General features: G+C 44.0%; 2 protein-coding genes across 5 annotated transcripts in view; one reads left to right on the top strand and one right to left on the bottom strand.

Annotated features, from left to right (window-relative positions):
- Positions 1–2,263, bottom strand: part of RSRC1 (arginine and serine rich coiled-coil 1) — a 425,567-nt gene extending 423,304 nt beyond the window's left edge. The window contains exon 1 of the mRNA XM_068546163.1: positions 2,177–2,263. The gene's annotated coding sequence lies outside the window, so the exon portion shown is untranslated. The remainder of the gene's footprint in view (positions 1–2,176) is intronic.
- On the top strand, positions 1,871–12,212 carry SHOX2 (SHOX homeobox 2). 4 transcript variants are annotated; one of them, XM_068546159.1, is made up of 6 exons: positions 1,871–2,447; positions 5,164–5,184; positions 5,351–5,559; positions 7,921–7,978; positions 8,295–8,383; positions 9,973–12,212. In XM_068546159.1, the coding sequence occupies exons 1-6, from the start codon at positions 2,102–2,104 to the stop codon at positions 10,228–10,230; spliced, it is 981 nt and encodes a 326-aa protein (XP_068402260.1). In that variant the 5' UTR covers positions 1,871–2,101; the 3' UTR covers positions 10,231–12,212. The 4 variants fall into 4 exon arrangements, with proteins under 4 accessions (XP_068402260.1, XP_068402258.1, XP_068402261.1 ...); XM_068546157.1 differs by having other exon boundaries at positions 9,937–12,212; XM_068546160.1 differs by lacking the exon at positions 5,164–5,184.
- Positions 12,213–24,278: the final 12,066 nt, after the last annotated feature.

Raw genomic sequence — 24,278 nt, 5'->3', positions numbered from 1 at the left:
AGTTGTAATTGTGTTCTCTTTTTACACATGTTTCGGTTGCTTTGATGGAACTTCTCAAATTATCTGTTAACTTTGTGTTAATGCCTTAACCAATGGGTGGAAGATATAGGAATCAAAGTTCTATAATTGCTTTTATTTTTACAAAGAGTATAAGATCCAAGAAAACGAACAAGTTACCTTTAACATTAGAAAGACTGCATTAATATTCAGACTACTCAAAAATGTCCCCAAAGCCACACTTGAAGAGGTATATTTGTTTACACACTCAGGTAAATATAACTTTGCATATATAAATATTCTTTTTTTATATGTAAATATTCTTATGTGAGGGGTATATATATATGGCCACAATTCTCACAGCAAGCTTTGTCCTGCACAATACGGACAAATGACTCAGGAATATAGATGTGTCCTTCCATATAACAGTTTCGATGTAAATAGTCCAGGAATATATTTTAAATCGTAGCTTTGGGGGGGGGGTGCTTTTCTCCCGGCGAGCTTTTTTTTTTTTTTAATAATCCATGGTACATAAATTAGATGGGCCACAAACTTAACATCGATTTTTTTTTTCAAACTCAAAGAGGGATAATCATTTTCTTTTCAAAATTAGGAAATCAATTAGAATATTTCCCGGGATGCTAAAGAAGAGTTTCTCTAGTTCATTGTGGGAGGGGTCCGGGTGCAAAGAGTAAGGGAGAAGGGTGAGGGTCCTGAGACCTCAAAGAGGGAACGAAGTCAAACTGTCCTTGACCAAGCGCTAAGGGAACATTTTAAAATGGAATCTGTCAGGGAACAGCTGCTCGGGAAATGTGTTAAACAAACTAGCCACTTCGAGCAGGGTTTGTCCGTAGAGGAGTCGGCTCGGTCTCCAGGACGCGAATAATCACAAACTCCCCGGGGCAGGGAGCTTGGTGAAGACCCAGGCTCAGCTCTGGCCGCGGGCCCGGAAGCCCCTGAAAGGAGCTGCGCGCGCCTGAGAAACTGTAAAGGACCCTGACTCGGCAGGGTTGTGAAGCCAGGATGCCAGGCTACAAGGTTTCGGGGTAGCAGGGATGTAGGACTGGGATACGGGGTCAGGATACGGAACTGGGGTCCCAGGCGCCTGATGCAGGGCAGGGTTGCTGGGCAGCAATGCGGGGCCGAGCAGTTGCGCTGCACCCTGACGCCCGGCGAGGACATAGGGTCGGATGCCAAGTCGGGATACCCTATTGACTCCAGGAGTCGCGCACTTGTCAGTTTCCTCTTGACCACGCCCCGGCGGAATAAGTCCAGCTCCCTAGTGTTTAAGTAAGCCGTGACACCAACGCAAAATCCACGCCTAATTAAATTAATTATGGATTCTTGTCATCCTGAATTAATGGCCAAGAGCTCAGGCGGCCGAGATATCTGAAAACCCGGACTGTCTGCCTCCTCTTCCCACTCCTTCTGGTCCCCCTTCTCTGTCCTCACTCACACTCCAGCCCCAGCCAGCCTGGACTCCAGCCTTAATCAATCTCAATCTCTCTCTCTCTCTCTCTCTCTCCCTCTCTCTCTCTCTCTCTCTCTCCCCCTCCCTCCCTCCCTCTCTCCCTATCACCCCCACCTCCCAACCCCCACTCCCCCACCCCCAGGTAGTGGCGCGGGTGCTTCCCGGGAAGGGTCTCCCTCCGAGTTGCGAAGGGGAGGTAATTTACTCAGAACAAGGGGCCGCCTTTGCGAAGTATAAATAGTGAGACTTCAAGCGCTGCGTTGCTATCAGATCTGAACTCTCCGCAGGAAGAATTGTCAAAGATCTTAACATTGAACAAGCGCGCTCCGGCAGGGAAGCATCAGTTCCCATTTCCCTCCCGCAGCCCCCGCCCCTTCCCTCTTCCTCTTCTTCCTCCTCCTCCTCCTCCTTCACCTCCTTCTCTTCTTACTTCTTTTTCTCCTTCTACTTCTCCTCCTCTTCTTTCTTCTCTTCTTTTTCTTCTTCTTCCTCCTCCTCCCACTCCTCCCCCACCCCCTGTCCCATTGATGTGTTATTATTGGGGGGGCTGGAGCAGTAAAAAAAGAAGAAGGAAAAAAAGAGCTGGGCTCGGCTGGGAGACGTTGAGCGCGGGGCTGACGGGCATTGGCGGCGATGGAAGAACTTACGGCGTTCGTCTCGAAGTCTTTTGACCAGAAAGTGAAGGAGAAGAAGGAGGCTATCACGTACCGGGAGGTGCTGGAGAGCGGGCCGCTGCGCGGGGCCAAGGAGCCGGCCGGCTGCGCGGAGCCGGGCCGTGACGACCGCAGCAGTCCCGCAGTCCGGGCGGCCGGCGGAGGCGGCGGCGGCGGAGGAGGAGGCGGAGGCGGAGGAGGTGGAGGAGGTGCAGGAGGAGGAGGAGCGGGCGGAGGAGCTGGAGGAGGGCGCTCTCCCGTCCGGGAGCTGGACATGGGCGCCGCCGAGAGAAGCAGGGAGCCGGGCAGCCCGCGGCTCACCGAGGGTAACGGCCTGACCCCCGGCCGCGGTTCCCCTTCCCGCCTTCCTGACTCCTTTCGGGCGGGAGAGGACACCAAGGCCCAGCGGGGAGGGGGGCGGGACGCGGAGAGGGCTCTTGGACCCCAGCTTGGGAAGGTAGAGTGAGGATGGAGGGGTGGGAGTCCGGTGGTGTGCACGGTCGTGGGTGGGGTCCGAATGTGTGAGCGGGGAGGGGGTGGGGGGCGTGTGGGGTTTGCGCGCGCCCTTCTCAGATGCTCCCGCTACTCCCATTCCACCGAAACGCATTTTCACCAACGGGAGGATGGGCCCGCAGCCCAGACGGCCCGCAGGCGGATGGGGAAGTTCGCTGGGCCGGGCTGCGAAAGGGGGTGCTGGCAGTAGCTGGGCCGGGCGGCGGGATTACAGTTAGCATCTAGCGCCGAGTTTGCGGGAGCCCCTTTCCTAGGCCCGAGAAAAAAAAGGAAAAGAGAGAAAGGGGACAGAGATACAGAGACAGAGAGATTGATTGGGATTTCACCCTGGAGTCGCCCCGGGTTTCGTGCTGCCGCTAACTCCGCTAAGACCCTGGCTCCCTGGAATTTAGGGCCCCAAACTTCCCATTTTCTTTGAGCTATGAAGGTACAATGAGACCAAGGCAGGCTAAGGTTCAGGCTGTGCGCTGTTTCTTTCGGGAGATGCGTTAGGCTCCTTTTTTGTTTGTTTGTTTGTTTTTCGACATTTTACTGCGTCGCATCATCCAGTACTCTGATTTTGTGGTGGGATAATCCTTTGGTGCCAGGAAAGTGTTAGGAAAAGGCTTTTTCTAAATGGTGGAGCGTCCTGTACCAATTCAAAGGAGTTCAACAATAAAATTAATTTGGCACTTGGTGCCTGCAGTAACTGGTGTGCTGACATATTTTTCCAATTAAGAAAATATGTGGCATGCTTAGAATCACATATTTAAGCAAGCAATTAAGTCGTTTATAACACAGTCTGTTCTTGTTTAGGCCAATAAGTGGAAATTTGGGGGCGAAATACAGATTATATTAAGTCTGTTAATCAACTGTAAATGTGGACGTCTTTCTCTTTGAAGCCCCAAAAGTTTGAGAGGCTTCCACTGTGGATGGCACGAAATAAACAAAGCCAAAGGCAGAATCTGAAAGATGTGTTTTCGTATTTAAATTTCATTGCAATATCTGTGGAAATATTTTCCTATTAACTTGGCTTCAGTTTGTGCTATAATGTATCCACTTCTTTTCTGAGGAAGGACAAACGTCCACAACACGAACTGTGAGAAGTAGATATGCAGGAAACACTTAAGATCACAGTAACTAGAATGCCAAGCTGGGCTGGGTTCTAGAGGTTCTTCTCCCAGACGGGGTACCAAGTACTCCTAAATTGGGCAAGTGGTAGCGTAACTGTCAGGCAGTCCAGTGCACCCTCCCGGGCCTGAGTCCCCAGCTCCAGGCCCTGGGTACACCAGCAGGCCCCCCCGCGAAGTTAGGGTCTGAACCGTGGGCAAACGAAGTCCTGGGATTGTTGATTTCCAAGCTCAGGGCAAATATTAATTTGTCTGCAGGCCGGCTCTTCTGGAAATGATTTTTAACACCCATGCTGATCGGGATTCTGGGCTGGGAAGAACTGCAAACAGCCTCGATTATCCAAACTCAGCTTTTGCACCTTAAAAACCCAAGTCTCCGACTCAGGCGCAGAGGATGAAGGTTCCAGAGGGCAGCTAATGTTGATACCGGCTCCCCTGATCACGGTCCCTTGGCCTAAATATGTATATATATAGAGAGAGAGAAAGCTACATCCCTCTGGTGTCCCTGTATGCTCACACTCGTGGAGCTCCTGTTTTTAAAGGGAGGAGAAGGAAGGACAGGAAAGTGGCAACGGATGTGTGCAAACCTAGAGCAGAAAAATGCATATTTTATTAAACATCCGAGCTGCTGGATGCATGAAAAGGCTTTGAGCAACCAATAGAAACCGAGGATCCCGAATGTTCCGCTTGAACCTGTTGATCTCTATGGGTTTAAGCGTTCAGGGTCGCGTCTGCCTTTCCAATGGGGAGGGAGAAAGGAGCGAAAGAGACAGCGGTCTGTTTCGCTGGCTCCCCGAAGCTGGTTTTCCGCCTCTCGGCCTTCCGGCCGGGTGTGGGCAGCGAGCCCTCCAGGCCGCCAACATGGCGTGGGCACCTCTGCTCAGGCGACTGGGATTCGGCAGGGGGGACAGGGACTGCCTGACTGTCCGTGGGCCGTCCGCGGGATTTGGCCCAAGCCCTGGGTCCGCACAGAGCGCCCGGGAAAGTGGCTCCCAGTGCCATACGGCACCGGGGTCTTGTCCTCCGGCTGTGACCCTTCAGCCCAATTGTTCCCAAATTAGACCAGCAAGTTTGAGAGAGACAAGTGAGCCGGCGGCGGCCACTGCTGGCCTGACTACGGCCCAGCACTCTGGGAATGGCCGGTGTAAGAGGCCAGTCCGTGGCCTCGCCGCGCTGTCCTGCCGGGATCTCGTTCTGTGACCCGCCCGGTGCGGCGCTTTTGGTTTCTGTGCGCGAGTGGGGGAGAGTGAATGCAAGAGAGGGTGAGTGGAATTGATTTGGTGTTCTCGGGGGAGGGCAGGGGACTGTAGGCTGAATAGTGAGGAGGTGAGCTGAGGCCACAGTTGCAAAAGGGATGGGTGGTTGAATGCCCACCTTGCCCGCGGGCGGCCGCCCAGAGTTGATCTTTTCGCGTCTCCAGGATCCTCTTCCTCGCAGCCGGGTGAGGAACTGGACAGGAACTCCGGGAGGGGGCAGGATCCTCCATCCTTCTGGAGACAGATCTGGTAATGGCATTTGCTGTGTTGTTTTTGTCTGTGTGTGTGTGGGTGTTGCTGTGTGCGCGCGTGGACGTATGTGTGCGGTCCTGTTCGTGGTGCCCCCTCCAGTGTCCCCGGAGCCGAAGGATCGCAAAGAGGATGCGAAAGGGATGGAGGACGAAGGCCAGACCAAAATCAAGCAGAGGCGAAGTCGGACCAATTTCACCCTGGAACAACTCAACGAGCTGGAGAGGCTTTTTGACGAGACTCACTACCCGGACGCCTTTATGCGTGAAGAACTGAGCCAGCGGCTGGGGCTGTCCGAGGCCCGAGTGCAGGTACCCGCCTGTGAGGAGGTCGCAGGGAGCAGAGGAGGTGCATGCCTGGGGTTGGAGAGTTGCCTGGGGTACACACGACGAGGGTGCGGGTTCAAATGTCTGGAGTGAGGTGAGAAGGGAAGCGATGTCTCTGCTAGAGGTCTTATGTCCCAAAGTAGATCTCGGTCTTAAAGCCTTCCCGTGCTCTCTCCCCACCCCATCCCAACATATGTTCCTAGCAGAAGAAAGCTGTGCTGGGCTTGCTCCCAGAGTTTCTATAAACCACACCCCCGACCCTCGCCTCACGATGCCTTTAATGTGGTTTAATCCTAATGGGCCTACTTTTATAAGCCTTAAAAAAATCCCACAGAAAACGTTTTATCTTCTGGATGCCTTAAAAGTTACAACGAATATTTTGTTCGCCGGAGTTGGGTTTCCTTGAGGGTCTGCTCTGGGATCTAGGTTTGCCAAGCGGATATGCCAATTAGGTTTATAGATGTACAGACTATAAAGAAAATTAGCAACTGTTAAGTGCACAAATTTACAGTCTGCCGTTAGCGGTCGATCTCAAACTGTGTGTGACATAGCAGAGAAATAAATGCGTTTGGTCACTCTTTGTTCTCTCACTTAACCAGGGAAGCGAACCTGAACCTACAGAAACTTGATTTTAAAACAACCCACGTATCTTAATATTGACATTTCCAAAATCTGACCCCAGCAAGTGCCACACTCAATGGAGTTAGCACTGGAGCAGATTTTCTTTACTGGTTGTGGCGGTGAATGTAATGGGAAAAGTAGGCTTCAGGAGCGCTTAAGGGGAAAAAATTATATACATACATGCATACATATCCTTTTAGTTTTATGGAAAACGAATTTAAATGTTTCAGGTTGTATTTCCACTCAAATAATAAAATAGGAGAAAATGATAGTCATTATTTGTTTGAACACATGGAGCAGTTTTAGGCCTGAACATCTGCAGCTGTTACAAAGTATCACTGTAACAGATACTCCCTAGGTCTCTGGGCTAGAGACCACCATCTGCAGCGAACTATGCAATTCTTATGGGGCTTCCCGGCGTCGTGTAATAGGATCAGGACAAAAACAGAGCAGTCACTTTAAAGGGGAAAAGTAATAATAGGCTGCCTTGGTCATCACAGCATCAACAGCAGAGCCTTCCTTTTTAAGCCTCTCCTACTTTGCTCTGTGCACTGAGATCTCTAGAGGCTTAGCAACCCCTTAAAGACATGATGATAATTATTACAGTTGTGAGCATTAGTATATCAGCTCCAACTCTTCTACGGGAAAAAAGAGGCAAGAAGCCTCAGGCCATGTGAGGTACACAAAGGATGCCACCCTGGCATGAAATCTACCCTTCTACTACACTAAATGGCAGGGGAATTTTTGAAGATTTCCATTGACTGTGACACTTGCTTTCAAAAACAAGAAGAAAGCTCTGAAGCAATATTTTACTTTCATGTTTTTTAACATTAATTTATGAATCAGTCAATATGCTGTATTACTGGAATGTAATACTATATTATTGGAGTATAAAAGCAAGCTTTATTTGAATTTCTTAAAATCTTCCATACTGCCTCTAAAAGTTGGCAAGTTTATCTAAGAAGGTAATATCTGGGAGAAGATAGTATCCAGCAGTTACTTGATTCATACCCCACTCCCATTTCACAGAATGTTCTTCTTTTTTTCTCATAATAAGTGAACTTCATTGCTGGTATTTATTTTTTCATACTTTATTTAAATTTTGATCTGTCTTCTGGACACTTCTCTACTACCCTAACTGCACCCAGTGGCTTCTTCTATAGAAGCAAATTAGATTATCATGATAATGGCACAATTATTCTGCTACCATGTTACACTCTGCTGCACAGAGGAACAGAGAAATTCTAAACTTCTTTGTAGTGAGGCTTTTATGACACTAATTACCTCTTCCCCCACTCTTTCCCCCCCACCCCCAGGAAAAAAAAAAAACAAAAAACAGAGTCACTATTTGCTTTGGTGTTTGGTTTTTCTTGAAGATGAAACTAATTAATATTACAGGCTATTAATGAGCACATTCTTCTCAGGTCTTACTGGGCAAACATCTAAACCCATTATCACTTTAGTATCAGGTACCAGGGCGAGTTTTAGGCCTTGGGAACTAACTGTGGAAACATGAAACCGGGACTACAGTAATTTATCAAGAAACAACATATCTCGCAAAAGTATATGAAATCTTTCTATTTTGTCATTTATTTATGTTTTTAACTTTGGAAATTAAGATTCTTGTATATAATTCAAAGATTGCTTGCTATATCTCCCAATCCTTGCCTAAAACATTACTCTGAGTCATAACATCCAGGTTTTATTTTTTCCTCCAATTTGTAGGTTTGGTTTCAAAATCGAAGAGCTAAATGTAGAAAACAAGAAAATCAACTGCATAAAGGTATGCTTCTCAGACAAAGAACATTTGATACTCTAAGTAAAAAGAGTATTAGGGGATGTTGTTATTATGAAGACAGAAAAGAACCTTGTCAAATATAACTATGGTCCTTATTTAAAAATCTGCTCCGAAGGCAGTTAATGAGAGTCCTAAAGTTTGGGAGTAAATTACATTGCTTTAAATTTTGGCAGCAGTTTAGGAAGATAACAGTACAATTCCAAAGGAAATAGTTCTGTCTTGGTACCATTTGGAACCTTGGAAAACAATGCTGGACATGTTAATCTCACTTTGTTGTGTTTTGTTCCCCCATTTTTTGCAGGCGTCCTCATAGGGGCTGCCAGCCAATTTGAAGCTTGTAGAGTAGCACCGTACGTCAATGTAGGTGCTTTAAGGATGCCATTTCAGCAGGCAAGTACAGCCCAGTTTCAACCTGTTTTTAACTGTGAAAAGACCTGGATATTTGCTTGAATTGTTGAACATCCCCTGTCTCTGAGCCCCAATATAGGTGTCTATACAGTAAGAGAATCAATTTTCAGATGATATAGTGGACCTACTCCCCTTTAAAAACCTATACAGTGTCAGGGGCCTACATGCCTAGTCCTTTCTGTCCTCATGGGAAACCCACAGAGGCCTGAGGGCAGCAACTGGTCCTTTAAAAATGCACTAAAGATTGCACTTGGGGAGAGGAAGGAAAAGACTTCTGATTAAGATTTTGTCAGATCCAGTACAGTGGTTAGTCCTGAGGTGTTTCTAAGGCAACTTTCTAAATATTTTTCTAGGTGTTTTCTACCCCTTATTCACATTAAATGTCTCTGACTGAAAATAGATAGATAGATAGATAGATAAATAAATAAATAAATAAAAACACTCCCAGCTCAGACTTGATTTTTTAAAGCTGAAAAACTTCATATCTAGTAGAGAGGGAAGCACTGGTCTTCCCAGGGACACCTTGCGGCTGCAATCCATTTCTTAGCCATACAGAAACCTTTAAGACTATATTTTAAAAGTACAGCCTGCAGCAATGATTTAATCCTGGGAAATCCCAGTGCTCTGAACTCCCCATTCTCCAAGCCTAAGGGTGCAATCCTTTCCCAACCAGTGCCTGACCTTCCCCATGGCCAGGCCCCCTGCTCCGTAGGACTGTGAAGTCATGAATTAACTCTCAGATACCAGTGTCCTGGTCAGGGGAGACACCTGGCTGCACCTGTGTATTGAGGGTTAGTATTAGGCAGATCTTAGCTCTCCTGGCACCACTGGATTCTGGTATCCTGATGCTAGGCTTTTGAAGCAAGAGAGAATGACTGGAGAGAGAGGGGAATCTTAAAAGGAGACCCTTACTACTCAGAAGGTGATCTCCTAGTCTGCAGCATCGGCATCAGCTGGGAGATTGTTAGAAATGCAGAATCTCTGGCCCTACACTAGACCTTCTGAATCAGAATCCACATTTTAACAAGATCCCAAGGTAATTTTAATAGCAGTAAATGTTATAAGTACTAACAATTGTGCCAGTTGTGATGAAGATGCAATAACTTCCTAGGTGACATTTTAAAAGTTTTGTAATTTGCTTAATGGTACTTCAGTGCTTTAGTAGCGGGGTAAAAGGTGTATGACAGCATCAAGAGAGGAGGGTAATGACCCTCACCCCATCGTCTGTCCAATATACATTGTTATTTTCAGGAGGGTGATGTATTAGCACAATAGCAATGTCGCCCTCTGACGGACCCAGCTCCCGAGGGGGCGGCCACAATTCCTGCAGACGGGAGTCCCTGGGACTCAAGGGGTTAGGCCACACTGAGCGAGGTGCAGAGACTCAGGGGCACTGGAATATCCCTGTGGCGCCCCAGATTCAGTAACAGACTGATAAGGTCAGCCAAATGCCCCTTTCCCGTCCCCTGCCCCAGCCTTCCCCGAGCTAAGCTGGACGCCGTTAATGCTCTGTTTCTATTCTGTTGTCACCCTAGGATAGTCATTGCAACGTGACGCCCTTGTCCTTTCAGGTTCAGGCTCAGCTGCAGCTGGACAGCGCCGTGGCGCACGCGCACCACCACCTGCACCCGCACCTGGCCGCGCACGCGCCCTACATGATGTTCCCCGCGCCGCCCTTCGGACTGCCGCTCGCCACGCTGGCCGCGGACTCAGCTTCTGCCGCTTCCGTCGTGGCTGCCGCAGCTGCCGCCAAGACTACCAGCAAGAACTCCAGCATCGCGGATCTCAGACTGAAAGCCAAAAAGCACGCGGCCGCCTTGGGTCTGTGACGCCAACGCCAGCGCCAACGTCGCGCCTGCAGCACGGCGCGCAGCCTGCACGCCCTCCGAGCCCCGCTGCTTCTCCGTTACCTGCTCCGGACCTCGGGAGCCGAGCCTCTTTCCACCCGGCTGATCGCCCCTTGCCCCATTCCGCATCGCGGACTCGGAGGGCGTGACCTGGGATCCCAAGAGGGGCACCAGCTCCGTGGCTCCTGACCATTCACCTACCCAAGGGCCTAGAATTTGGCTTTGTACGGCTGGGTTTGGGAGGTCTGGAGAGAGACTGGACAAGGGAGTGCTGGGACAGCGGAGCGTGGCTCACGGCAAAACTGCAACGATGGACTCTTGCGTAGAAATAAAAATCCTGTTAATAAAAAATGAGGGGAAAAAAGGTAGAAAAGACAAACCAGAGAGAAATAGAGAAAGGGAACTTATTGCTATTCGTCAGAAGCTGAAATCGGAGAGAGAACCAAGGAACAAAAAAGAAAAAAAATTTTAAAGTATTTTGTACATTAAAAAATATGGAAAAAGAACCTGGACGAATCTCGAGAGAATTGGGGCGGGGGTGGGGGGGGGAGTTACCAACTTAAAGTGTATGTTTTTTAAAATGGGCTAAGAAGGCAAAACAGAAGGAAGAGGTATACTTATTTAAAGAATTAAGATGAAAAAATTGTACGCAGCTGGGAAGTTCACAGGTTTTGAAACTGACCTTTTTCTGCGAAGTTCACTTTAATACAAGAAATTTGATAAGAGAGGCGGGCCTCCTTTTACGTTGAATCAGGTGCTTTGAGTTAAAAACCACCACGTATGGAAGAGCAAGAAGAGGGAAGACAGTATAAAAACGAGGAGAGAAAAAAAATGATATTAATACAAAACTGATACCACAGACAGTGATTTCTCTGAGAAAATTATTATGGCAGAACTGTCCAGACTGCTGACAGTAAATTCCGGTTTGCATGTTACTTGTATTCCATTGATGGTGTCTCCCCCACTCCCCGCTTTACTCACATGCACTTAACTCCATTTTCATTTCCAGTATAAAAACAATACCCAAAGCATCTGGAAATTGATATATATATTTCTATGTATATTTATTTTTGTCCCGTCTTTAATCCTGGGGGACAAAAGAAAAAAGTCTGAAGGGCAAAAAAGTTACACTCTGATTGTCCCAAGACAACAGAGGCAGGTAGAAAATGTGGGCAAAGGAAAAAGAAAAGATAAATGAAACGATGAAGGTACAGCGCCTCACGTGGTGTCTGATACATAGTGGGCGCTCAGTGTTAGTCCCCTCTCCTCCCCCTTTTCTTGTATTCCCTCTTGCAGATTTCCTAAAGTCCTATTTGAGGACCGTGCTTTATTTCCCCCTCTCAGTCCCATCACACTAACTTTAAACAACACCCAGATAGATACAGGCACTAAGTTTGTGTAAAATATGTTGATAAACAAGAACAAAGTTTATTTTGGCTATAACGTGTGAACTGATAGTTGACTTTCAACATTTGCATTTTATCTCACAAGGGTGTATATTCAAGTAATATTTTTGTTTGTCTCAATTCATGTAGCTATTTAAACTGGGATACCCTGGACTAAGCAATCTGTATCCCAATTCTCTAAAAAAAAGTCTCCTTAGTTTTTTTTTGTTTTTTTTTTTTTTTAATCCCTTATACAAGAACGAGGAAAAGCTCTTTTAGCTGAACTTTGGTATGCGGTTGAGCTTTGTAACTATTTGTTCTCCATGAAAACAAAATTATTTATATTTGCCATATTTTTTCTAGTGTATTAAGTTATTTTAAACAAAAGAAGATTCTGTTATTTCATGACGTGTTGTCCGTACAAAATGTTTCGGTCTCACCTCTGTTAAACCTTTTAAATAAGTGCCAAGTTATTAATTGAAGACACTTTGCGATCAATTGAATGAAAATAGTATTGTTTCATTTGATGGGGTTCGCGTCATCTTTGTTCCTGTTACTATTAAACTATCCGGGATAGTCTTTCTTTCTTCCTTTTTGATGAATGTGTCTCTCTCTCGACTATACCAGCTTGGAAAAGCGCTTGCCTCTTCTCCTATGTGCGGCAATCAAGGGACCGGACCGTGAGAATGGTGGCTCTGTGGCTCTCGGAAGCCCTGAGAGAAAATGCCCCCCGCCCGCCCCATTTTATCCACCCAGCACAGAAACCGGATTGATTTTACACCAAATCAATAAAGGAACAGATAACATGTAGAATAACATAGAATAACCCCCTTCCCCAAGACGGACTCTCGTTCTTCATTCTGCTGCACTTTCGCCCTTTAAGTTCATTTGGGGAACATTTTGGGGAGGAAGGAAAGCGTGGTCACGCGGTGCGAAATCCACCTGGGTTAATTGTGGCAAGACAGACACTTGGTCCCAGGTCACCGACCCTCCCCGGAGTCGGTGGCGGTTTGGGAGTGAGATAAGGGCCGCGAAGCGGGGCGGTGGTGCCGGGGAGAGCGGGTCCCCCGCCTCCCACTTCAGTTTAGCGCTTTGGCCCAAACAGATTTTTCGTTCGTTAAATTTAGGGAAAGGTAGAAGCTAGGATCGTGTTTAGGAAAAGCCGGTCTTAGCCGTCCTCCGGATACCGAGGAGCCCCTCCCTCCCTCCCTCCTCCTCCCGTCCCCTCTCCCGGAAGAAATCCTGCCTACTAAGCCCGAAGCCTCTGCCTGTTTGCGGGTGGGTACAGACTGTGAAGACCCGGGACAGGACCTGACCTTCCCTTCCCTTCCCTCTCGGACTCTTGGGATAGGGGACACCCTCCGCCAAAATTGAGGGTGTCCCGAGTGTCCCCTGGGGCACCCTAGGGGGCGGAGGATGCGTAGAGGAGACCCTCCCTGCGACAAAGCCCCGTATCCTCGGGCCTTGCTCCGTCCTCCCCAACCCGGCCCTCTCCCGGGTTGAGCTCGCACTCAAAGCTGTTCCTCCGCGTAGACGTGGGTGATATGTTTATTTTCATCTTTTAGTCTTCAAAGACCACAGAACAGGACTTGGGCCGTATTCAGAGCTCAGGCCTTGCGGGTCTTCTACTTGACAAGAGTCCCGAGTTTTCATAATAAACATCTGCTTGGGGGCGGGGTGCGCTTTGAAGCCGCCGTGCCGCGCCTCCCGCCTGGGCCGGTGGCCTCCGGCTGGCTCCCGTCGGCGCCGGGGTCCAGGGTCCGAACGGGCAGGCTCCAAGCCCCAGCCCTAATCCAGCCCCCGACACGGGCTCGGACGTTTCCCCGGACACCCCGAGGGAGGTCGCCGGTCACGGGAGAACTTGGGGCCGGGGGTTGGCGGTTCCGTCCGGGGCCCAGCCAAGGGCGCGGCCGACGCGGAGCCCAGCCTGTCCCCGCAGCTGAGCTCGGGGAGCCTGAGGTCAGAGGAGGCGTTGCGTCCGGGCCCAGGCCGGCCGGGCGCCAGGCACCAGCGAAGGGGCGCGGCAGCGCGGCCTACGTCGGCTGGAACGTTACCGGCAGCCGGAGCCGGCTGGGCTGGGCGCGGAGCCCGCGGGGTTGGGGTCCTGGCGGGAGCGCGGATGGCAGAGGAGCCCGCGGACGCAGCTCGGCAGGGCGAGAAGAAGGAAGGCCAAAGTTTCTCAACCCCGTCGGCGGTACCTGAGCCAGGCGCGGTCGGTGAGACCGGCGTCAGGGCCGTCCGCGGCGTCCTCGCCTCCTCCCGAGTCCGCTCTCCCGAGACTCAGCGAGAACCAAGGCCGCCTTTCCTTTCCCATCGGGGCTGGTCCCTCGGGGGTCCAGCCTCCCACAGGCGCCCGAGCAGAGCCCGCTTTCCCGGAGTGCCGCGGCCACCCGGGCAGGCGCTTGGGTGTGGGAACAAGAGGTTCCAAAACCCGAGTTTACAGAGCCACTCTGAGAAGTGGTCGGAGGAAAGCTTCACTTTAAATTCACATATGCCCCAACATGCATGTTGTCTTGGTCCAAACTCAATAATCGCAATAAATAATTAAAATTTCCCCCAGTTGTCCCCCAAATATTTCAGGGTGTGCAAAGCCTTCCCAAGCTATAAAATCCCTGGGGAAAACTGCTTACTCAAAACATCATTAGTGTTAAAGACCCTGTTATGCAGGAGGCCCATTGAGATCGGAGGCCTTAGCTTGAAGCTGAGCTGATAAATATCTATTTTGAGTTTTCCCCCAGATTTGTAACTTTTTAGATCCTCAGATGGTAATACTTTAGCATAATGCAATGCTCAAATTTCGGAACTATTTTGATTTCTGAAAAATGCCTTTTTGGCTTCGGTGACATGGGATCCTGTTATTTTTTCACAAATCAGTTTACATCATAAGTTGCAAACATTTGCAATAAGATCTCAAGACTGTTTATTTTATGTAACCTCAAGCACTTGACTATGTTAAACACCAGTACAGAAAGTCTGTGAAATCAGTTTAATGTGTGTGAGGGAATTAAAGGATCACTCCTTTTCATCACACAAAAAAAGCATTTAAGATTGTTTTGATTGTCAGTCTCCCAATTTTTAAACAGTCTTACAATTGACTATTAATTTTAGAGTCATTCCGTGCAAAAATAATTACTAAAGTTATATCCTGCTTCAATTAAGTGTTTCTGGGCAGAAGAAAATGGTATTCTACATTGGGAAATGGGTGATTGTTTTCAATGTTATATTATTTTAAATTATTTTAGTTCAAATGTAAATAAAGTCTGCTAATTCCAAGGGGGGGAAAAAGGCCTGCAATGGTTTCTTAACACGCTGTTAGAACAGTTAGTCAAAGTGCATTAAAGGAATGTCACAAAACCAGAAATAATAAATATGTCATTCTAATGAGAGCGTTAACTTATGGATAATTTATTCAAGGTAGTTTTTACATTTCACATGGAATCTCTTATTATGACCTGCCTGAGTACTGTGATACTTGTTCTTCAAAATCTAATTTATATAGGCTTGAGATATACATAATTCATAACTCCTGTTGATATATGTATACACACCACGAATTTTAAACCTTTACAATATGCTTTCATGTTTACTAGCATGTTTTCAAGACGCCTGGAATAAAAACATAAAAAGTGTTAAACATTGTATTGAAAGCATGTGTGAAGAAAAAGTAGTTGAAAATTAACAGTTAAAAAGGATTAGATAATTTTCAAGCTAAGATACAGAGTGAACACTGAAATATTTCAGACAGGGAACATTCTTGTATAAGAAATATGAAAATCTCCAAGAAAGACTTACAGATGTGAGCTTATAACACTTCTGATACCTAGGTAATCCTTTCATGTCTCTAATTCATAAAACAAAAAATCCTCAAGTCTTGGGGTATTTTGTTTTGGGTATTTTATGTGTCAATCAAGGTAACCATCGCATATGCCTTCAGTACAGGAAAATTTAGTATAGTACTTACGTGGAGTTCTATTGGCATGAAGAAAGGTTTTAGAATATAATCAAATAAATCACGTAGGAAGGAATAAACACACCTTTCCCCCCCTTGTTGAACAAAGGCTCACATGTCCTGAGTAAAGATCTTTGTAGATTCTTATTCAGGCAAAACAGAGCAGAATAAGTTAAGGGCATGGACTCTGGAGCCAGACTTCCTGGATTCAAACCTCACTGCTGCCATTTACCAGTCCTGTGATTTTGGAGTAGTTCATCTCTCTGTGCCTCAGTTTCTTCATCTGTAAAACGCAGATAAAAACAGCATCTATTTTGTGGGGATGCGAGGAGGATTAAATAAGTTAATATTTGTAAAGTCCTAAGAACAGTGGCTTGCACTTATGTATACTACCACTATATGATATTTATTTTAATGCAAAGGCCAATAGGCATTAGTCCTTATAATAAAAACCTTAAAAGAAGAAAATAACAAAGTATGCAAGACAGGGAATAACTACTTCTCTGTTGTGGGCTAGAGGAAAACATTACCTACTAGTTTGTGATTCCAGCTAATTGCTTAGCCTCTGTGAGCCTCATCTGGATGATGTGGCAAATGTCACATTGCAGTTAGGGGCTTATCTATAAGAGCAATTTAGAGATTGCACAGTGCCATATACATGACAGATAGTGTTGTTACTCTGCCATGTGTGGCTAATAAGGTGAGATATCAGGCATGGCACTTTCCCTCAAGGGGCTTACCATTTTGGGGGAGATAATTCATAAATACATATGATAGTGTTAGGGAGCATGTGCTAAATGCACTTGCTTAAAGGCGTTCAGACACATTATATGCGTCTGAATGGCCATACAACACATGTGGGGCCTGTTGCCCTCTTTTTGGAAACTGAACCTTCCTTGGAAATGAGTAGCCTTATAAAGAAATGGTGGAGCGACACCCAGAGGTTAAGAAGCACACTTTGTTGGAATAAATGCATACCATATGTTGCTGCGGTTTGTGTTCCACAGGACCATCTGCGTTTTCTTTGGCTGGCCAAGTTTGTAGAGCGTTAGCAGTGAAATGCTAAAAGACGCAAGGGCTGCTGACCAACGATCTTTAATAGCAGTTTGAAAACACATATAATACAAAAGAAGAAATGTTTGATTACTATTGTAAGGACATGTAAAATGAACAGTTGAGTCCTACTTACAGATATAATGAAGAGGGACTTCTTTCCAGTGGCTAAATTTAGATTTATGACGAAGTCTTGGCTCATATTTCACATAATATCTATTAAGAACTCAGAACACTTTTTACACATCTTAATTTGAGAGTCAGTGTGATGTCACAGTATATGACTAATCTTTTTTTTGAATATTAGCACTTTTATTTTTAATAACCAGTAAGGATTTTGCTGGAGAGAAAGCTACTTGTCACTAATAAAGTAGGTTGAGTATATGACTAATCTTTAGAGGCAGATTTTCCTGAATTCAAATCTCAACTATATCACCTATTAATTGCATGTGAAGTTTCAGGTAATTTCTTAGCTTCCTAGAGCCTGGGTCCTCTTAGTGTCCTGTAACACACACCTTGCAGGTTGTGGGGATCAAATAAGATAAGACGTGCAAAGTGGCTGGCATACAGTAAGTGTCCACAAATGCACTTCTCTTCTCTACTTTTATTATTTGTCTTTCAAATTACTGTTACATACAGAGGATATTGAATTTACTTGTCTGTGTGACGAGAGACAGTGTTGTAAAATAGTAGGAGGTGGTGTGCATATTTATTTCACATCCTCAGTGTGAATATTGATTATGTGTGTGTATGCTGTGTGGCCTGGAGTTTGGAATAAAACTTTCTTCAAATCTTGCAAAGCTTTTTTTACATAGAATTTTTGAGGGACTATGACTTTAGAGCTGCTCCTTTGTATAGAATAGAAAGGGTGCTCTCTTTCTTCCCGACTCAAGGCGTTCTTAATGCAGAGGTTACCCAGAGTCCCTGACCTTCAGCCCCCTATATTCGGGAACGTCAGCATACAAATTGAGACCTGGCATTAAGTCTCAGATCACTTTGATATTAGATTGATTCTCCTTCCGTTTGCTTATTTATTGAGTACATTTTTTAATGTTTCCGTGCTAAGGAAGAAGAAAATAAACTACCCTTAAAAACGATTTAAAAAGTCTATCAACCTATCCAAAATTTCAGTACTCAGGCTACATTGTGTTTTGTATTAGGTTTACTGGCATTAGTGGTTTAAAATGTAATTACGTATCTTGTGGGCAAATATATTTATTTACTGAAATTCTCCCCTGTCAGCAGTTGTGTTTCTTTTAAGGTGTATATAGTTTCCATTAAAACTTAGTGTCACCTGATGCTCATTTAAAAGACTTGAGTACCCACCCTGGGGGACTTTTAGTTCCAGACCTCCTTCCAAAACTTTTTAGAAAGGTGACATTAGGTAAAACTAGCCATCAAAAGAAGGTTTGGAAAGAGAGAGGCTGGTCCTCCAATTTGCCTTGGGAGTAATAAGGAAGTGTGATAGACAGAATAAAGATACCTTCAAAGATATCCACTTTCTGATCCCTGCAACTTGTAAATAAGTTAGCTAATATGGCAAAGGGAATGAGATTGCAGTGGAATTAAGGTTGCTAATCAGCTGACCTTAAAATAGAGAAATTATCCTGGACTACTCGGGTGGGCCCACTATATTAAAAGGGTCTTTAAAAGTGGAAAAGGGAGGCCAAAGAGGAGACTGAGAGAGAGACGTGACGAAGAAAGAATGGTCAGAGAGATGCAACGTTGCTGGCTTTGAAGATGGAGAAGCCAAAGAGTGAAGGTGGCCTCTAGAAGCTGGAAAAGGCAAAGAATGGGATTTTTCCCAGAGCTTCCAGAAGGAATGTAGCCCTGCCAACACCTAGATTTTAGCCCAGTAAAACCTGTGCTGGACTTCTAACCTATAGAATTGTGGGATAATCAATTTGTGTTGTTTTAAGCCACTACGTTTGTGGAAATGTGTTATAGCAGCAATAGGAAGTCAATACGGGAAGTTTCTGAGCTGTTTTTATGTATAAGAGACTCTGGTCATTTTTTAATGCCAGGGGGCCTTTTGAGTCTGGTCTGTAGCAAGAGTCCTCCAAAACTCAGGGCTGGGATGCTTTGCTATACCCTAGAGTATGATCTTACTCAGGCATACAGATATCCATATGCCATTCAGCAGAGTCCCCCACAAATCTCTTTTATTGTTATGAAATAAAGAAATAAAATAGAAATATTTCTTTCTATAAAAGAAATCTGCAAAATTGTGTATATTTCCTTTTTGAAAAGTAAGCCAGCTATTAAAATTCTTGTCCTGTTTTATTATCCTTGTCCTTATTGTTCCAATTTCTTCTTTGTCATCTTCTGCTTATTATTGTTTACTTTTTAAAAAGCATTTAATGTAGGGGAAAGGACTGTTAGTTTCAAGCCCTGAAGTTCTTTGCTAATGCACTGAAAGGGGACAGCCAGAGCAATTTGAGCTTGTCTGTCAAGTTGGTCAAGGTGGAGAGTAATGTGGTCTGGGGTTCCCAGAGCCCATTGGACCTTTGACCTTTTCTGTTGAGACTATTGATCTAGGCTAATAGTTAGCACCAGTTGTGCTGTTGGAGTTTTGTGCCTGTGTGTATGATTCCTCACTGAGAACAAATGAAGCTCTGACTAACTCAGAGGGTAACTGGTCCTTTTTTAGTTTTCCAAGATCAGGGAGAGGAATTAGAATAGATGGGTCCTGACAGGCAGGGGGAGGATTCATTTCTGGAATGTTTGCAGTTGTATCAGCAACAAAGCAGTGGATCTGGGCACAGAGCTGATTCTATCTCTCACGCTGTTAACTCTGCTCACCAGAGGGCTGAGCATGGAATCAGGTGGGGTTAGGAATTGCTGGATAACATTATAATTTCTAAGGTTAGTGGACCAGTGGGGGGGGTTTAGCCCAGTTCTACCTACTCTACCCCTGCCCTCAGTCCCCACCACCCTCAAATTTATCATCCCACCTAATAGGGTGCAGAATGAGATAGACAGTAGGTCAGTGGGCTGAATACATGAAGAAGCTTGGTTATGCTCTTTGGCTGACTGAAGTGTAGGCTACAGAACAGGTGAGAAAATTTTCCCAAATACTCTCAATTCCTATGACCCTCTCCTTACCAGCTTTTCACAATTCAAGGGAGTTCTCTTTTTCTACCTATTCTATGAGAAGCACTCATGTTTTCATCTTGAGCAACTTCCCACCTCTTCCAGCTCCTTCTTCTGTCCTCTTCCTCTCTTCCAAGCCTAGTTGTACATAACTCATTTATTCATTCACTCAACAGATATTTATTAAATTCCTACCATGTACTTTGGATTCTTTTCCCCTTTCTACTTTAACCTGTCAGACTCTTCTGCTTTCTCCTTGGAGTTTGACATTGTTGGAGGCAGTGGTGGTTGAAAGAGAGGGAAGGGTAGGTTTGCCATGGGGATGGGGATGGGGATGGGGATGGGGATGGGAGGCAGGAAAGTTGTAAGTGCAGAAAGACTAAAGAAAAGAAGATGAGTAAGTGGGCTAAACTTAGGAGACTCACTCACCAAACTCTGTGATGTCCACATATTATATGCTGCAACAGATACTTAATAAAGAATAATCCCAGGAATGATATGGGATGCTTCTGTTTGTTTCACAGAAGATATTCATTTGTCACATCCCAGTACAACTTTTTAAAATATAGAACTAAATAATTCCTTAAACATTCTTTTAAATCTTAAAGAGAGAAGCCTAATCATAGTAAATTAAGTTCAAAGTATTCAATAAACATTTGAGCATCTACTGTAGGCCTGACACTGATGGTCAATAGGAGACAAGGAGGAAGATAAAGATGGTCAAGGGGAGGTAGACTGTCTTGGAAATATCTGTAGAGCTTGGAAGAGGGAAGTATTCTTTTGCACTGGGAAGTGGGTAGTAGCTAATGTGGGGATATCTCCTCTTGTGGTGTGTATTCAGGAAATGAGACCCAATTTAATTCTTAAAAAAGACAAATAATACTCAGTAGTACTCAGATTTTCTTTCCTAAGTTATATCTTAATACTAATAATTATACAATGTGTATTAGGAAAAATTTTGAACTTCTTTAATTTATTCACAGCTTTTCTTCACCTCTTCTTGTTTTCCTCCTGCTTTGGCTTTCTTATATAGTTTATGTAAATCTTTTACAAATGCCCTTGAAATATATTCAAATCTAAACATTTTCTGTTCCCATTTATCTCCTCTGAATTTTCACTTCTTAATATGTGTGATTACAAATAGCATGCCTTTACCTTCCTATGTTTACTTTTCATTCTTATCTGTTAAGATTTACCCATATGGTTGAAGTCACTGTAATTCAATTGACTGCTGTGTAGTAGTCTAATGAGTGCATGTACCAACTTATGCATCTATTCTCACACTGATGGACATTTGGGTTATTTTCAGGTTTATATAAAAGGCACTTAGAGCAATGAGGCTGGGTGTGATCACCAGAAACTAACTAGAGAGAAAAGAATCTAGGGCTGCACTCTGGAGTGCTCCATCATTCAGAGGTTGGGGGTAAAGAGTGGAAATCAGTGAAAGGAGACCCAGAAGGAGCTACCAACAAGGTAGGAAGAAAACCAAGAGAGCACAGTATCCTGGAAGCCAGGTGAGAAAAGTGCATCAAGGGGGATGGAGTGAGGACTGAGAATTGACCACTGAGAACTGACCATAGTATAGACCTTTGGTGACCTTGACAAGGCACTTTAGATGGAGTGGTGGAGGCCAAAGCCTGATGAAAATCCTTTAACTGCTCTCTGAGATTCTGGTCTCTCTCTCTTCAAAGCCATCCTTCATATCACAACCCCTAATTATCTTCCTGAAAAGTCACGGGTCAGGTCATATGACTCCCTAGCTTATTTTTCTTCTGCTTGAAGAATTAAGTTCAAGCTGTTCAGTATGACATTTAATCTTGACTTTTTCCTATTTTTTTCCTGTCTCTTCTTCTGAGGCTTCTCCACCATCTACCCTGTGCTCCCATTGGAGCTACCACCAGTTTCCGAATTTTGTACTGTTGTCAAACATCTGCTGCTGCTGGAATGCCCTTCCTCAGATCCCCTTTGTGCTCTTACAGAATTCTGAGCATGCATCTACCAGAGTTTCATTACACTAGTGTAATTATTTATGTGATTGTCTCCTCCAACCAGTATGTGAGTGCCTTGAGGGCAAGAATCATTACTTAATTTTTGTAGCCTTTGCAGAGTCAAAGAGTAGGGACAAACATAGAGCAGATTTTCATTAAGCATTGGTGGAATACATAAGCCTGTGAAAAAATATATGTATGGTGTATTCTTTCAGATAATTTTAGTGGAAACAAATCTTAGTTCTCTGAGGGTGGTTTTAATTTTTAGAACTAGCTAAAGGCTGTTTGGCGTTAAGTCTGATGAAGAAGCTGGGAAATATAAATTTTTATTACAAATGAAGTGTAGGAAAAAATTAAGCATGGCTGTTTTGTGATGACACATTTTCTTATATGGCTCATAAAGGGCACTAAAATTTACTGGCACTGATTTCTTAAGGCGATTTCACATATGAATTTCCAAAAACATTTTGAACAGTGACAGTATCCCTGGACTAAATATTTGGTTTCTCAGGGTGAATACTTTGAAGGACAAGATTTACTTAGATCTGTAAGTTCTGGTGTCTGTGTTAAAAAAAAAAATCAGTATCATTCTTTTATAGTCACATCTTATTTTCTGGAGTGAATTTTTATAAGCTAAATTTCACACTATCTCCTGTGTGTTTAACTCTTTTCTTTGTAACTCTATTATTTTTAATTTTCTTTTGTAGGCATCATCTTTCAATGCAGCAGCATTTGAAACTTCTATTAAAATTGTTTATTTGAAAAAAAAATATTCATAAGACCATTAACTAAGACCAGATTTAACACCAATTCCAGTGGCTGATCTCTACCCCAAATGGATATGTGGCCATTTGTTATGATCTTTTGTTTACTGATTTTCAAGCAGTTTTCAATCTGTGTGACACTGATCAGATCCAAGCCAATTTGGACTAATTTCTCAAGTCACTTTTCATGAAGCAGTGCATCAAATGCTTTACCAAGTCCAAATGTGTAACATCTGCTCTCCTTTCCCTGATAATTTTACAGTTCTCTCAAGAAGTCAACTACTTTATCAACCATGGAATGTGTTTTATGTCTCCATTATTATTGCCTATTATTCTGTCACCTTTTAGAATTTCATCTCTCAACTTATTTGCCAAGTCTTGGTAAAATACTTATTAGTTAGGCATCTGATACAATTATTCTTTTAGTGGTAACACTTTGTGACTCTAGGTTCACTTGGATTAGATCTATATATAATCTTTTCAGTTATTACGATTTAAAAGATGCATACAATAAAATCTGTGTTAGTCATTTTTGTTCATATCCTGGGAGAGATGTTATTCAGACTTGCTGATTGGTATATATTTTGAGATTTGAAGTGTTCACTTATCTGCTCTTTGTTGTTAGCTGGGTTTTTTTCTAGGTGCATTTTATAGTTCCCCATCTTTACCATATGTTAAATGGATATTATGCTTGCAACAGCATGCCTTACAGAACAGTAAAATGTCTGTGCATGTACAGTAAGTTGACTCATGTAGCCTTTGGATACAAATTGAAGTTTTTGATGCTTCTGTCATCTCATTGATGTAGGTGAGCTGTGTTCAATAACATTTGCTTTCAAGGGCTTGGGGGTAATTGCTATGTACATAAACTGAGAAAAGTTTGCTTTATAATTAATTTTTCAAGCAAATTCAAGAAGATTCCATGTAAATAATGCATTTTTTATGAGTTAGGCCCTGAGGTCATTGTGTTTACTGATAGAATTCAGTTAATTGAATAAATATGAAGATCCTGTATTTAGAGTACCCTTGAACTGGTTAAAATATAGTGTTACAGATATTTTATTAACTTTTACACATAAGTTACTGAATTGACAAGCTGTATAAGAATATAATGAACATATTTGATAGAGTCACATAAATTAAAACATTGGTTAGGATTTATCAAGGATTACTCGAGTATTAATTAACTGACAACTAGAACACTGTTTTTGACATCCTGAAATTTCCTTTGGTTAATCTTATATACACTGTAGATTAGTCAGTTTCTCCCTCTTTATATAAAATATTTAGCTTTTGAAGTGTTTTGACATATGGTAAACTTCAATAAGAAGGCAGACTTTTTCAGTTTTGAGAAATGTAAATATATCATTCTGTAAGAAATTCCAAAATGTTGGCTATAGGACAATGGAAACCACATGTAGTTTTTCTCCGAATCTCAGTATACAAGTAACTGCTTTCAACACATCTTTTCTGTCTCCAGTTTTAATATTAACTACTTGATTAAATGTTAAACAGAGCAAAGGCCATTTTTGTCAGGTGTCACTAATATTCATATTGTTTCCAAAGGATGAAAACCCTTTAGTTTTGAGTATTTACCACCCTTCTGTGGTTCAGTGATAATTAACTGGTGTTGGAAATACCAACTGTTTATAATTTGAAATTCTAGAGTCGGGGATTCATTGGCTGAATAAAACTATGGTGTTTTGTTTTGCTTTTAATTATTAAATGGCAACTTTACATACTTTCTGTTAGATCCATAATTTCGAATATCAGTTTTGGAAATAAATAGTGCTTTTTC

The sequence above is a fragment of the Eschrichtius robustus genome, chromosome 6 (genome assembly GCF_028021215.1).
Source record: "Eschrichtius robustus isolate mEscRob2 chromosome 6, mEscRob2.pri, whole genome shotgun sequence".
Lineage (NCBI taxonomy): Eukaryota > Metazoa > Chordata > Mammalia > Artiodactyla > Eschrichtiidae > Eschrichtius > Eschrichtius robustus.
This window is presented reverse-complemented; position numbering and strand designations above follow the sequence as displayed.

Bases quoted from the DNA above. Each gene is read 5' to 3' on its own strand.
- SHOX2 (XM_068546157.1), top strand. From the start codon at position 2,102: ATGGAAGAACTTACGGCGTTCGTCTCGAAGTCTTTTGACCAGAAAGTG. The intron at 5,185-5,350 runs GTGAGGAACTGG...TGCCCCCTCCAG, and splicing joins ATCCTCTTCCTCGCAGCCGG to TGTCCCCGGAGCCGAAGGAT. The intron at 5,560-7,920 runs GTACCCGCCTGT...TCCAATTTGTAG, and splicing joins TGTCCGAGGCCCGAGTGCAG to GTTTGGTTTCAAAATCGAAG.